Source organism: Crassostrea angulata, chromosome 10 (assembly GCF_025612915.1).
Source record: "Crassostrea angulata isolate pt1a10 chromosome 10, ASM2561291v2, whole genome shotgun sequence".
NCBI lineage: Eukaryota > Metazoa > Mollusca > Bivalvia > Ostreida > Ostreidae > Magallana > Magallana angulata.
Genome location: NC_069120.1, coordinates 13,913,612 through 13,930,078, shown reverse-complemented (window position 1 = coordinate 13,930,078; position 16,467 = coordinate 13,913,612). Strand labels below are relative to the sequence as shown.

General features: G+C 31.9%; 1 protein-coding gene across 1 annotated transcript in view; it reads left to right on the top strand.

Moving 5' to 3' along the window:
• The window catches only part of LOC128164918 (uncharacterized), a 100,588-nt gene that overhangs the window by 27,570 nt on the left and 56,551 nt on the right, over nt 1-16,467 (top strand). The window contains exons 7-15 of the mRNA XM_052829019.1: nt 1,612-1,775; nt 4,070-4,150; nt 4,239-4,290; nt 4,815-4,854; nt 5,029-5,066; nt 10,291-10,593; nt 10,750-11,064; nt 11,489-11,773; nt 12,030-12,311. Coding sequence (XP_052684979.1) covers nt 1,612-1,775; nt 4,070-4,150; nt 4,239-4,290; nt 4,815-4,854; nt 5,029-5,066; nt 10,291-10,593; nt 10,750-11,064; nt 11,489-11,773; nt 12,030-12,311 — 1,560 coding nt within the window. The remainder of the gene's footprint in view (nt 1-1,611; nt 1,776-4,069; nt 4,151-4,238; nt 4,291-4,814; nt 4,855-5,028; nt 5,067-10,290; nt 10,594-10,749; nt 11,065-11,488; nt 11,774-12,029; nt 12,312-16,467) is intronic.

Below are 16,467 nucleotides of genomic sequence, written 5' to 3'. Positions count from 1 at the left end.
ATTTGATCTACAATTGCAAATTTAAAAGAGAACAATTTTTAGCCGCTTAAAATATACCAGGGACACCCTTTCGATGAACCAGAGTGTAACATTATCAAAAATGCCCAGAAATTTATACGAAGGCCAAAAATTGCCGCATTAGGAAATAAAATGTTTTCATTTTTTTTTCTTCAATCTATAACGAGTTATCGACTAAGAAAATTTTGGTCGATGATCGGCGTGGCCGAGCGATAATCGAGTACTCGAGTATTCGTTGACATCCCTAATATATATGTTTATATACTGTAGACGTATTTTTTTCCACGGGGTCATAATTCCGCGGAATCACAATATCAATTTAATCCGCGGGTAAAAATTTACGCGGATTCTTTGAATGAAAAAAAAAATCATTTGAATAATTATTATAGAATTTAGTTCTGAGCGATTTTCATTACCGAGAATTTTTCCAACTTTGGACTTAAATTGTAAGAACTGTTCACACTGTGAACAGTAATTATCGGTTGTGCACTAATCGGTAGTCATTAGTTAGCCGTCAAGATGTTACGACGCTGGCTGAAATCGTCTTGTGAAACAACACATGATGAATATTTACCAATTTATGGGTTCACATGTTGTTTAAATTATGAGTTGATCAGTTTTATCAATTAAAAGTCAGAGCACAAAGGGATCTAAAAATTGCAGTAAAAACACGGGTCTTAGTTTGTAGTTAATTGGGTCATTGAAAGACATACCCGCTTGGGGCTATTTGTCGTCTGACACGTGCCGTTATCTCAAGCTGAGAGAAAGTTTAAATTTCATGCAAGTAAATTTACAGAAAATTCAAATCTTTAGGAGATTAAATTATTAATTATGTGAATTCTCAATAAAAATTTGTTTCAAATTGACAGTTTGCATAGATAAAAACGATATACATTGGGTTCACGTATATGCAAGTGCTATATAATGTAGTAACTTCCGATTATCCTTATTCATGTAATGCAATTTCAAAATTTCATTCCAAAATGCACTTTAAGTACACTGTGAAAAAATTCCGCGGAAAATTTGTGCCCGCGTTCATAGCGTAAATTAATACCACGCGGACAAAAGTACGTCTACAGTATACATGTAAAACGTCTGATGATTTAAGAAATGAAAGCGCTCACGTTTTGCAATAAGAGTGCCTTTATATAAATAAATAAATATATATATATATATATATATATATATATATATATATATATATATATATAGTGTGTGTGTGTGTGTGTGTGTGTGTGTGTGTGTGTGTGTGTGTGTGTGTGTGTGTGTGTGTGTGTGTAACAGACATCTTTACACAGTTTTGTGGTTCAACACCTCACTTCACATGCACAAACCAACCGACATGAAAAATGCAGTACCTGCTTCGACTTTACAAATGACGAGAGGCTTTTATTTACCACAAAGTCTAATTTGCGATTATGTGACAGAGGTGAAAGTTCTTTAAGAGGTGCCTTGGAGATATTTCTTTAGATATTCTTGTACAACGTTCGCTTTATTTCGGGCTGCTGTACTTTTAAAGAAGCTAGTTTTTGCATTTTTTGTTACAGAGATTATATGTTTCTATTTACATAGTAAAATGGGTTATATTTTCAGATATGCATGGTTTCAAATCCTCTTGGTTACTTACATTTCGTTCGAAAATGGCAAAAAGAAAGGCAATGCCGACTCTCTGTCCGTTTAGAGGTCCATATCAAGTTAGTCTGGAAAACACGCACTGTCAATTCGCTAAAATATTTGAAGAACTGCCACAATGCAAGGTACATTCATTTTTAAAGCTATTAATTACAAATATATTCACGAAATATAATAAACATGTACAAATATTGACTGGGGTTGAAGGCAACATTGATCATATTGGCTCCCATGAGTCGAAATATTGGCCTTCGCATCGCGTCAGGCAATATATTCAACCCTAGGGTGATGATATAACCAATGTTCCCCGAAAACACAGTGAACATTCTTTTGTTATATGAAGAAGAAAATCAAATATCAAGCAAGGATTGTTGTAATTTTCTTAGCTAAACAAAGAGTTCACAAATTTAATTCTGGGCAAAGTACCTTTGCAAAATATTCTCGACATTAAATGATAACTCGCGATATTCGCCACACGTAGGAATTAAGCTACAGATGTTCTACATAAATTTACTTCCCAATAATTCGCAATCCCTATATCCATTATAATAGCAAACCGCCGCATTGAGCGACCGTTGTTTACTTGCCTTGACTGACTGTTTATTTAGACGTCACTTTGTTTTGGAGTCGCGAAGATAAATGTACTTTCTCTGTGCTTTGAAATAAGTTTTGAGATATGCGTTGCTTTTTCATATTTAAATTGCACTTAAATTACATATGAAATTGACTGCCGTTACGAGAAACGGATCCATAAGGTCAAAATTTCAAACTCATTTTTTGTCAATTCCGATTAGACAACTCTTTCTGAAGAGAAATATTCAAAGATTTCCAAGATCTTGTCTGTTTTTAACATCTTATGACAATGTTATCAAGACATGTTAACACTACTTTGACGTAGCTCGACAAAAATGTCGCGGAGGGCACAGGGAATTTCACTATATATATCACATAAACTCTTTTCCCCGGATTGTTTTATGTGATTGATATGAGAAGGATAAAGTCAATTCAGCTGTTTGAAATTTGAGTTATTATGTTATAAGGGGGGGGGGGGGCATGACCTTTAAAAAAATTCTGGAAAAATTAATGGCAGTGTATTTAATTTTAATTTAATAGTAATTTTAAAAAAGACTAAGGATTGTTCATACTTTGTCTTGCTTTATATCTTTAATATACATGATTTTTCCCTATGTTGTGAGGATGATGTGTAACTTTCTATAGTATTTTTTAAGATAGGTGCCCTTTGTCGCTCTAATAATTTTAGAATCATACAGTACATGACACAACTTTATAATTTTTATGTTATTTCCTAATCAAAAAGTAATATAAAACCTTACCATTTGGTGTAATCTTCGGTTTCCGATGGCATGTTGAATATTTTCAAACTTCCGCGCAGTTTAAATTGGAAGGTTATTGTCGGGAATTTTCTATAAACATTGAAAGTAGAATACAAAGGATGTGTCTAAAATCGACTACTTCTGGCCGAGATTAGCAAAATGACAGAGAAATGTCGAAAAGCGCGAGTATGTGGTGAAATGCTATATATATATATATATATATATATATATATATATATATATATATATATATATATATATATATATATATATATATAATCCAAAATGAGCGAAAGGTGAAATAATCAAAAAAGAAAAAGAAAAGAACAGTTCCAAAGTTTCTATTCACTAGCGCTTTCTGGATTTACAAAATAATATTTCGTAAATCCTAAAAGCGCTAGTGAATAGAAACTTTGGAACTGTTCATTTTCTTTTTCTTTTTTGATTATATATATATATATGTAGATAAATAAAGCCTTGGTACAGCAAAAAATACTTAAATAAATAAAACAGAATGCGACAGTCCAAATTAAATAAATTGTTTACTGTTAGCGCTTTCAGCCATGTCGGCTCTTCAGACAGTTATACAAAAAAATATATATATATACCATTTCACAGATATATATTTCATATATATATATAAAAATATATATATATATATAAATATATATATATATATATATATATATATATATATATATATATATATATATATATATATATATATATATATATAAGCTTAGGAAAGGTTTAACAAATTTCTTAAAACAAATATATTATAATTGGAACTTCGGCAACAATCTTTGTCTCTATATATCCAGATATTAGTTTTATGTTAGATTTTTTATCTTTAAGTTACTTTTGAAAAAAAAATTGTAATATTGAATTACAGAATTTGTTGTTTAAATTTATTTAAATGTTTTGTTTCATCAATATCCTGATGCAATCTGATAAATAATTGCAAGTTTTAAATACCAAATGTTCAAATATGCTGTAAAGCTAGCAAGTTGTTGAAGCAATGTCAATAAAGAAATAAAAAGCAGTTTATTTATTTAACCCTTGATGTTTTTCATCGCAAATTACAGCTCTTAGACTCGTACAATGGTGTACAATTAGAGTTTCAGGATGAAAAATCAATGTTTGATGCTCTGGATATGAACGAGCTGGTAAGGAAAGATATTGAGATAGTTTTCAAAACTAAATTGATAATACAAGAAGATATGAATTATGTATATATTTGTTACTTATTTCTAGGTGCTGAAAAACAGCAAAGTATATGTAAAGTACCTTGACAAGAAGTGTAATGGTTTGTAATGTTTTGGTTTGTAGAAAAAAGTCAATATTTACATATTAAATGAATGTGTATTTCAACAATATACTTTATACTAATCATACATTTGTAGCTCTTTAAATCATATGCGTTTAACCAAAGCGCAACCTGGAATCAAATGGGGGAAGCGAAATAAGTGCATAAAATATTTCCAAAATAATACAATTCTTTATGAGTTAATTAAATGTCATTGCAGCAAGCTCAGTCCCCTTAGATAATCACTATCCCTATTATCGACTTCCTTGCAGAGCCAATTCTTTATCTGATGGATCTATAATGTTTTTGTAAAAATATATTTTCACAAATTAGCAAGTATTATAAGATCTTCATTATTTTATTATCACAAAAAATCATTCACATTTTTCAGAAAAACTAAACGATTGTTTGGTTGACTACTAATTACTTTAAAGCTTGAAAAATAAGTCAATAATTATAAATCCATCAAATGGTAGATCAAACAACCTCATTTACTACACTATTTTTTATGGTTGCCTTCATAGAAGAAGTGGAGAACAATTATTGTCCAACGGCATACAAAAGGTATTGTATATATTCTTACTATCACATTCAATTTAATCGGTAATTTGATAGATTCTGATTCTCTCTCTCTCTCTCTCTCTCTCTCTCTCTCTCTCTCTCTCTCTCTCTCTCTCTCTCTCTCTCTCTCTCTCTCTCTCTCTACATATATATACCTGATATTTGATTTTTTTCTAGGATGTTTTACCACGGGCCTCTTTCAACTGAAAGTCGGGGTAAATAGTTTTTGACCTAATATATTCTATAGTTGAACTATTTTTCTAATGTCAATGTGATTTATGAATATGTAAATTCCATGACAAATACTTGATTAAAATAGTGGGTCAGTGTGCTTATTCTCTAAGTTTGCAAGGCACATTTTATTTTATTACTTCTTGTTCGGGCCAATTACATATGTAAATACTTTTATTTTAATTTTTAACGTATAACAGTGCCAACAAAGTGTGTTTTAAGAATAACAATAACTGATGCGTGATCAAGAAGAAAAATCCCAGGGTGTCCAATGCATGTGAAATTATTGTCTTTTATTTTGAGGCTATAAAATGAGGTTGTCCACTGATATGTTATCAAAGATGTAAATTAACCTTTGTTGTAATGTAAGGTTCATATTTAGAAAAAATGAAAACCAGTTCTTTTATATGATGGTTGTTAGAAAAGTTTGCAAAGTGATTTACGGCAAAATTACTGTGTACTTTGTAGGATGACGATGTTTTAATAAATGACTACCAATTGAAAATAAGTATGCAAAAAGTCATATGATTATGAAGTTGTTTTCAAAGAATACAGCGATTTTTATTTTTTGCATGAATTGGATATACAGAGCACCATTTCATATTCTACGACGTCAGGTGACGCCAGGCTACTGAAAGGCAATTTAAGCCTGTCACTCTTTTTAAAAGTAAACACTTTTAGTTCGCACACTTTTCATGTCATTAACCCATTTATAAAACGCATGTTCACACCATTATTTGTCAAATTTTTGTAAAATGTCTTTTCAGTCATATTGTAGATCATTTAGGTCCGAAAAAATCAAGTTTCGACTTTAGATAAGGGAATAAAGCGAAATCCATAGATGCAAGATCGGGCTGTATTGGGGGGGGGGGGGTGTGCTGCAAGAACTAAAGATATCAGTATTTCCATTTTAAACCTTTAATTTCAATGGTGGTTCCAACTGAAAACCTTTGTCATATAAAAATAGCAGAACCTAAGAACCTGTCGGAGATTTTTCTGCGTGCAAACAAAATTTAATGATGGCCCGGTGCTCCAGGGTGTCAATTTACGTTAACGTTTTTCACTCATTAGCTCACCTGAGCTGAAAGCTCAAGTGAGCTATTCTGATCACATTTTGTCCGTCATCCCTCTGTCCGTCCGTCTGTCCGTCTGTCTGTCCGTCTGTAAACTTTTTACATTTTAAACTTCTTCTTTAAAACTGCTTGACTAATTTCAACCAAATTTTGGCACAAAGCATTCTTATGGAAAGGCAAATACAAATTGCAGAAATGAAAGACAGATCTTCATTCAAAGCGGAGAAAACATCGAAACTGTAGAAAAAGGGGGGTGCGTTTTTAAAAATCTTCTTCTCAAGACCTACTAAGTCAAATTCAATGTAATTTAGCATAAGTAAGCCATATGGAAAGGAAAATATAAATTGCAAAAATTATTGGCTAATTCTGTTTCAAATCTGAGTTATTACAAAAATAATAAGAAAGAAAAGGCGTGTTTCAAGCAATTTATAGCATCCATGAGTTTTGGTAAAATGGGTTGGCATGACCGGGCCAGGGCAAAACAAAAGATTGACACTTATTAATCTGCCAATCTCATTAAAATTTCAAGATATTTACTGACCAGTATATTTGTATTCACTGTAAATATTGCTGCAAAATAATGCGTAATTGGAATTGACGATTGCCGATCTGCCCCGGCTTTCATTTTGCCCCGGCCCGGGTTTGCTTACCCATTTTACCAAGACTCGTATTCATAATTTTAAAACGAGGTTCTTTGTTTAAAGCAGCCATGACACTATATGATAAACGGGTCGATCTGACAATGATGAATTTATTTGTTGTGCAACAGTTCGTGTACAAAGGGAATCTTTGAAACATGCAAAATACATTGGTGCCGATTTTGTGACGTAAATTGAGGCTAAATATTTCAATGCGTTGACAGTTTTCACATATGACGGTGGTGTTAGCTTGTTGTGACTTTCGTTTCGTTTTCATTTATGCTTTGCGTTAACCTGGGAACTGTCGCTTGTATTTCCTTTTACGTATCAACTCAAACAGAGACTTCCGTAAATCAAACAGTTTACTGTTTACCTGCGCAAATTAAGCAACATCTGATGTATAAAGAAAGAACTAAAATGCAATTCATTCAGGCTATCGGTAATTCGGTATCATCTTTTGCGTAATGGTAGAATAATGCAATATGTTTTGTTGAGATGCTCGGCATTTTCTCGAGTTTATTCAGTTTAAATAGAGTTTAATATCGCTGACGGAAATATGTAGGTTTATACATGTATATGATTCATTTTGAAAAATAAATTGTGTTCTTTATTTGTTATAGTGCATGTTTCTTGAGTTTAATTGTTTACAATTTCTATTTACTCACCATATTTGAGTGTTAAGCTTCGAATTATAAGCAAGATACAGAGATTTGATCACAATTCTGTTTGTACACAGATCTGAGGCCATTCATTTTTTTCCATTTTAAATGCCGAATAGGAAATACCAAGTTAAAAATCTTAAGCTGAATGTAATAAACGCATATATATTAGGTAACTTGTAACTTTTAGGGTGTTCTTTAGTTAGTTGAATTAAGATTGTAAATGATTTTTCTAAATTACCTTTTTTTCTCAGTTTTATATTTTTATATGAATATGGACCATTTAAATATGCTTAAAATTGTGAGCATTTTCCTTATGTTTAGCCTTATACCATTGCAACGGTTCTCAATTTCAATATAATTCTGTTATTGAACAGCCATAATGATAGGTAAATAAAATCCGTGATAAACATTCTTATTTTGAAATCTGTAAAAAAAAAAATCATTTTAGCTCAGCTAAACTAAACGTTCAAATGAGCTTTACGAATGACCTGTTGTAGGTATGTATGCCAGTCTGTCTGTCAGTAAACTTTTTACATTTTTGACTGGTTCTCTAAAACCTTTGGACCAAACAACTTGGTACATTCTTATATGGGAAGGGGATCTAAATTGTTTTCATACAAGAGAATTATAAAAGATAAAAGATAAAAGAATCATAAAAGGGAGATTTTACTAACAGTGAAAATAAGATGTATGTCTAAAAAAGATTTCTCAAGAGCCGCTGCACCAGAAATGCCAATATTTACATCAAAGCTTGTTTACATAGAGAAAATTCTAAATTGTTACTCCCGAACTATTACTTGTCAGTGATCCGAAGTGATGTTTAAAGTTTAACACAGAAATATATTGGGAAAATGTTTAAAATTCTTCATCCCAATAACTAAAATGCTAATTTGTGATTTTTAAGATTTTAAATTGTTAAAATCGTGATCCCCCGAACAACAATAGGGTCATAAAAGTGGTTCAAAGTTTAACATAGAATTATAAAAGGAAAATGTTGAAAAAAAATTTCCAAGAACCAATATACTTTTATTTTTGATTTTACTATACTAGCAACCTGAAATAGTGTAGATTCAAAATTTTTAAAACACTGACCCTCGGATCAATACTGGGGCCCATAGAAAGGGCTCAAAGATTAACATAGAAATACATAGGAATTCCTTTTTTAAAAATCTTCTCAAAAACTACATCGCTACAATTATTCATATTACAAGCAATCTTCACGAGATAGTGTATATTCTAAATAATTTTTAAAACCGTGACCCCAGACCATATCGATGGTCCCGAAAGAGGCTCAAAATCTATTAGGGAAACATAAAGGAAATATGTTTCAAACCGTCTTTCAAAGAACTAATTTGTTTCAATCTATTAAATTATCATTTAGGCATCCTCAAGGAGTGTAGATTCAAAATTGTTAAAAGTATCATCCCCAGGCCAATACTGCAGCCCCAAGAGGAATTTCAAGTTTAACATAAAACTAAAAAATTCTTTTAAAGGACTACAGTGTTTCAATTTGTGAAATTATTTTTCAAACATCCTCAAAAAGTGTAGATTCTAAATTGTTAAAATCATTTTATCTCCAGGCTAATGCCCCCAGAGGGGTTCAAATTTCACCATATAATCATGTCGGGAAATGTTTACAAATCTTATTTTCAATAACTACAATGCTACATTGATTGAGATTAGTATACAAGCATCTTAAGATGGTGTGGATTTAACATAAGTATTATGCAAATATCTGTTTTCTCAATCAATAAAATGCTTCGTGTATTTTTTAAGATGGAGGCTTCATTATATTATTATATACTCTCATATCAAGGTCATAGTGACATTCTTTCAATGTTCATCATTGTTTAGAGAGCATATTACAATTTTTGTCTTCAATACGTTGTGGGCTGTTATAATATCAGAGTTAGTTATTGCATTTTAGGTCTTAAGGTACGATTTTAAAAGAAGGAGGCTTCTTTTTATGTATTGATAATTGTTTTGTCAATTCTTTAAAATGTGAGAGTTTTAAAATATTTTTAAAGAATTTCCTATTTTGAATAATTTTTCAAAAATAAGATACGTTCTGTTGTTCAGGTAATCGATGTGGCCCTTGTGCCTCCTGATTTAAACTGTTTTGTAACTTTGATAAATATACTTCTCTCCGCAATCACAATTGTATATAAAGTTTTTTTGTAACTAAAATTTTTAACAAAATTTGTTTTACCCTGAACACCTCAAATTGTTTCCATTTCCCATAGCTGGCCCTCAAATAAGCTTTATAAATGCGGTTTTTTTTAGCGCATGTCATCATGACATTAATAAAGAACACATTACAAACAATAATTGACAATAATTAAATAATAGTCCTTTTACTTTGCTAAGTCTATTAAAGTGTAAAGATGAAGTGTGAAAAAAGTGTAAAAAAAAAAAACATAAGAAAAAAACAATTAAACAAACAAACCAAACAAAAAAAAAACAAAATAGCCAAAAAAAAAACTCTGTGACATTGCCTGGCCACTGGATTTGATATTTTGTAGAAAATTGAACGTGAAATAAAATTTTACCCAAGAAGGCTTGGTGGTTACAACCATTATAATAGCCTTAAAAAAAGGCGTTGGATAAAGATATAATATAATATTTAAATTTAAACGTAAAATGTTACAATCTTTTCTGTACTTAATATAGTTTAAAGTAAAACAGCATATTTGAAATGTTAATGATATATATATATATATATATATATATATATATATATATATATATATATATATATATATATATATATATAAAGTTCAATTTTAAGCAAGAAGGTATACTAGTATTTTTATATGGTATTTTAATGGTATTTAGGTAACCAGCAGCTACCTTCAAACGTCATGCATGAATGTTGTGAGGCAGTTAAAAATTTGATAGCATTTGAACGCATTCCACTGAATAAAATGCTGTCTTGGGGACTTTATCCAATATGTGTCGCAGTGAAGCTCAGAAGTCCACTGCTTGTTAAATTCATGTTAGATCAAGGAGCCGATCCAAACATTATGGAATCTTGGGATGAAACACCATTATCATTGGCAACAATTCATGGAAATCAAGAGATAATTCAGCTTTTGATAAGTGCAAAAGCAAATGTCAACCATTTTGGAACTATATTAAGTATGTAATTTTAAAAATAGAGTTATGGTAAATTCCAACCAACGTCACACTCAACGTAAATATTAATTGTATAAGTGAAATACAATAAGAATAATTTGAATCAGTAAAAACAAAATCTTGGATAAATAATTATTCTTTACTTTTTTTCAAATATAGGTACATTCGACTCTCCACGACAGTCACTACTTAGCAGAAGTCTAAAATACTGGCATTTGGTAGAAAATAAAACCGTTTCAAATTTGGAGGAAAAAACGACCATGTTTGAAACTGTCAGTCTCCTTGTGGAAAACGGAGCATCTGTGAATGGAGATACGGATAATGTAGATTCGTGTTTAATAGAAGCCGTACGATTACAGGACTTGAGTATTGTAAAGTATTTGCTCAATAGTGGGGCAAATGTCAACCACAAAGGAATACAGGCCATGACTGCGCTACATGTCATATTTATGCAACACTCTAAAAGTTGTACATGTAAGGTTTAGATATGTTGGACAATATTTATATTTTAATGGGTAGTCATTGATAATAATGTAAACTTTGGGTACCGCGAATTTTCGATGATCTTAATTTTGGAAAATACTTTCTTCAATATCATATTAACCGAGAGTATTAAACATTTATACAGATTTTTCTATCTAGAAACGTTGGTTTTTATCCTAAAAGCTACGAGTGTTTTGCTAGATAATAAGAAAGTAACATTAGTATAAATGGGCATGGAAGATCGAAAAAAAATCTAAGTAATATATCAATAATACTTTATGTAGCCAATACGTAAAGTAGAGTTATATGTTTTAAATAAATAATCTAGCACATGACGTTCACTAATCCTTATGAAAACTATTATTTCATTCAGGAACATATAAATTCATAGGGAATCATTATCTTTATTTTATAGATGAAACTATGGTGGATGTTCTATTGGCGAGAGGTGCATCCGTCAACATCAAATCCGAGAATGGAGAAACTCCTGTACACGTTGCCCTTAGACGGGAATTGTTCTCTGACGTCCCAAAATTGATTACTTTAGATTTTGATCCAAACATAACGGATAATAAAGGAGTATCGTATTTAATGCTGGCCGCACGATTTGGAGCAGAAAAGTTAGTTGAAGCATTTCTCGATATTGGAGTAGACTGTTCTCTACTGGACACAAAAGGAAACAGTGCTCTTCATTATGCATGTATGTGAAAGTTGGTTTTACAAGTTCATTCAAATATTTTGAAAATTACTTTTAATGAAACGGAGATCCTTTGCTAACAAGCTTTACTGTTTCAGTTATTTGCCAAGATAATGACAAAACAATACACAGTCGTCTAATTTAGTTATATTAATTATAATATGTTGCAAATTAAATTCAAAAACAAAACGATTTTTTAAAGCAGGAACTATAAACAATATTCTGGAAAAAACGTCATCAAATTCATACTATGTTTTAGGCTTTCAAAAGTGTGAGTTCTCCATATTGGACATGCTTTTAGAACATGGCTGCCAAATTAACTCGCAGAACATTGAAGGGATTACACCACTTTTCTTAGTTTTATCACAATTTAAATCCGACGAGACAGAGAGATGTGATGCACTTCCTATGAATTCCTCAGATCTTAATTATATGGAATGCTGCCATACACCAGTTGCAAGTGATGATGAAGATGACTGTTACCTTTCAAACCCAAGATCATTTACAATGAATTGGGAATCTGATGATAGAGAAGACCCAGGTTAGTTTGTCAAGAATACCAGAGATGAATTACATTTAGTTTGCATACAAATAATTATAAACATAGTGCCGGTGTCGTATAATTTAAGATCCGTCCCGTAAATTGGTCTGACCGGACCTTTAATGTAAATATTTAAGATCCAACCCGTAGCCAATTTCTTTTTAAGTAATTATTCTTTTTTCTCTTGTACATGTATCTAAAAGATGTCAGTTTACATAATCCAAGACTAAAAGAAAAAAATGTCTCCTTTGCAATGTTCTACTTAGCTAAGATTAAAATTCCTAAAGTAAATGTACCTGTATTTTGAGATGGTCCCTAAAAAAACCAGATGGTCAAATTTCTTGAAACATCACAAATAAATTGGAGTTTAATTACATATGGTTAAAAAATAAAGAGTTTTGCCATTTTAGTGTTTTGGCAAAAAAGACCAAAATCGGTCCTCTTAAAAGAGCTCTCAATTTTTTTGCTAAAGAAAGTCAACCAAATTAAATACAAGAAACAAAAACTGATATCAAAATTTAAGTGGAAGTAATCTGAGAGGTAGACAATACATTTTATATCCTAGCTTTGCTATACCCTACTGTACGTGGTAGAGTTTTATCTATGAAATATAGCTTATTACCTTGTGAACGTCATATGTGAAACATTTCCCCAGAAGTTAAATAAAGAATGTTGCCTACTGCAAATGTATACTTACGTCAAAACTTGCAAGAAATAAATTATAATTAGCGTCATTAGAACTATCGCAAACCATTTGTCTCTTTCGACAAATATGTCTAAAACATGCACAGGGCGAAAAACCATCTTTAAGCAAGTCCTTAAAGGTGGCTTAAAGGTGACTTAAAGGAGCTTAAAGGCTATACAACCTTTAAGCCGCCTTTAAGTCACCTTTAAGCAAGTGCTTATAGGTCCTTAATGTCCAAACTTCTTTAAGCCACCTTTAAGCCACCTTTAAGCCATCTTTAAGCATCTTTAAGTGGCATTTACGCTCTCTTTACACTGCCTTTACACTGTCTTTAAGTGGCCTTTAAGTCAATATTGATCAAGCTGAACAATAAAAACATATATTAAATGCAAAAGCTCTTTTATAGAGATGGGAGGGGGTCATCCGAGTGATAATATAATTTCCAAGGAAGGGGGGGGGGGTGTGTGTTCCAGGCGGTTTTAATCGTCGCTCCATTAAACACAGATCGCTATCATCAGCACCGCTTCGATGGACACAGATTGCCGTTATAAAATTCTTTATAATTTTTTGGGGGTTTCAAAATTATTGTAGGGATGAGCGCAGTCTCTGTATCTTAATATGTGCATAAAACTAATTAAAGTATGTTTGTTTCCTATTATAAATTAATCGGTGAAAAAAATATCTCTCTCTCTCTCTCTCTCTCTCTCTCTCTCTCTCTCTCTCTCTCTCTCTGTTCCTCCGGTTATTAAACAAAATAAAGATAATGAACCAAAAATGCATGATTTAATTTGATAATCGGTTTAAGGTTTGTATTTTTTTTTTCAATTTTCATTATTTCTAATTCTAGATCTGCTAGATACATGTTAAAGATGAAAAGACTCTCAACTGCCTTTGTTATATCGGACAGGATATTACTGCTTTGTTTGTCTAGACATAGTTTTGTTCGTTTGTGTATATCTAATTAGAGTCTATTGTTTGTCCAACTTAAGAAAACCCCTGGAACTAACACAGAATATACAAGATATACACAACAGTTGTGTCGTGTGCCCAGGTGCATGTTTGTGTATATCTAATTAAAGTCTATTGTTTGTCCAACTTAAGAAAACCCCTGGAACTAACACAGAATATACAAGATATACACAACAGGTGTGTCGTGTGCCCAGGTGCACGTCAGGTTTTCTAAAGGCGTTGAATCTTAGTATGTACGAGTATACGATAAGTCTAGTGAATAAAAGTTAATTTACATTTGTAATTCATTTTCAAAGTATTATTTCCTAGCTCTGGGTTTCAAAGATGTTACGTCTACAAATTAACGATACATGTATGTAAGAGTAAAATCTTGAGGCTAATTAATTAATGTACCGGTGGTCATAAATAGGGGTTAATTATTTAAATATATGTATAAGGGTAAATATGTCAAATATACCCGGCCTGGCACATCATACAATTGTATATACAAGTCACTTGCAATTGCCACATGCAGTAAATACGTCACCGGTAATTGGTAATTTTGTTTGTTATAGAATTGATAGTTTAAAAATCATGTACATACAATTACATGTAAATATTTAAACATATTGGAACGGCGCCGCGATCATGAAAACCGGGAAATTGCGGGAAATTGAACAAATACCCTAATAGTATCAATGCATTTCATAAAAGAAATGATTTCATTTTCTTTCTTACTTTTATAGCTATAAATTAGATGAACGTATATCTACTCGGTTTAAATTTATTAACTAAGAAAGCCTACAATAGTGAACCTAACGGTTTCCATTTAGGTATAATATATTTCTGTTCACTGAAGACCAAGTTCCGTATTTCATTCTAAATACACGCATGCATGTAATTTATAAATTAGATATAATTGATTGTTACAAACTGAATGGTTTGTCGAAATCTTTTCAAGTAAACACATTCAATACAGTGATTCAATATCCACTGATATATATGATATAAAAACGCTCATATATATGTAAGTTGCCGTGGCGCAGAGGATGTGTGGAGATGTTAGTAAACTAAGGGTCCCGGGTTCAATTCTCGCCGTGGCCGGGTTTTTTTTGTGGTTTTTTTTTCATTTTTCTTTCTAGAACGAAAACCGTTTTAATACCTTTTCTTTCATAAAGTTAATACATTTTGTTGGAAATTAAGCACAATATTGAAATAAAATTTTTTTAATGGCTTAAAGGTGGCTTAAAGGTAGCTTAAAGGTGGCTTAAAGGTGGCTTAAAGAAGTTTGGACATTAAGGACCTATAAGTTGTCCTTAAAGGTGGCTTAAAGGTGGCTTAAAGATAGTCTTTAAGCTGCCTTTAAGCCATCTTTACGCTTTCTTTAAGCCATCTTTAAGCAACACATATAGCTTAAAGGTAGCTTAAAGGTGGCTTAAAGATCGTCTTTAAGCTACCTTTAAGCATCTTTAAGCTATCTTTAAGGAGAACTTAAAGATGGTCATTCATCCTGTGATGTGGATTAATTGAATAAATAAGACTAAAAAGTATACTGTTTGTGACTTCAAGTTTTACATTACATGATAAATCTTCTCAGATACATATATATGGAAAAGTTGATGTCTTAATTATATTTGTTTTGCCTCGGACTAGAATGTGTCGACGTCATTGGATGAAATACGTCACGTGATTGCCTTATAAATTTCTTTACACGACGAGCGTCAAACTTTATACGGCAACATGGCGGACGTAACGTTATTTGAGCTGATTTTTTACACAGACGTTCAACCATAGCTTTAATTTTTAAGCCCTAAATATCTAAAGTGACCCCCATTTTCCTGTGACTTTATATTACGATCCTAAAATGGCATCCAAGTTTGCACAGACGACTGACGAGGAAGGTAAAAAATTAGAGAACTTAGCTACATGTATGAATTTAATTGTTATAAATTATATTATTTTTTAACTCACCTAAGCTTTTCCGATCACATTTTGTCTGTCGTCCGTCTGTCCATAAACTTTTCACATTTTCAACATCTTCTCAAGAACCAATAAGCCAGGAAAGCTGAAACTTGTGTGGAAGCATCCTTAGGTAGTGTAGATTCAAAGTTGTGAAAATCATGATCCCCAGAGGTAGGGTGGGGCCACAATGGGGGGGGGGGGGTCGACGTTTTATATTGAGTCAATCTTTAAAAATCTTCTTCTCAAACATTAATCAGGCTTGAAAGCTGAAACTTGTGTGGAAGCATCCTCAGATAGTGTAGACTCAAATTTGTGAAAATCATGACCCCCAGGGTAAGATGGGGCCAAAATGGGGGGTCGAAGTTTTCATAGGGATATATAGAGTAAATCTTTATAAATCTTCTTCTCAGAGACTTTCAGTCAGGAAAGCTGAAACTTTTGTTTAAGTATCCTCGGGTAGTGTAGATTCAAAGTTGTGAAAATCATGACCCCCGGGGGTAGGGTTGGCCACAATGTGGGGGGGGGTATCGAAGTTTTACATAGGAATATATAGAATAAATC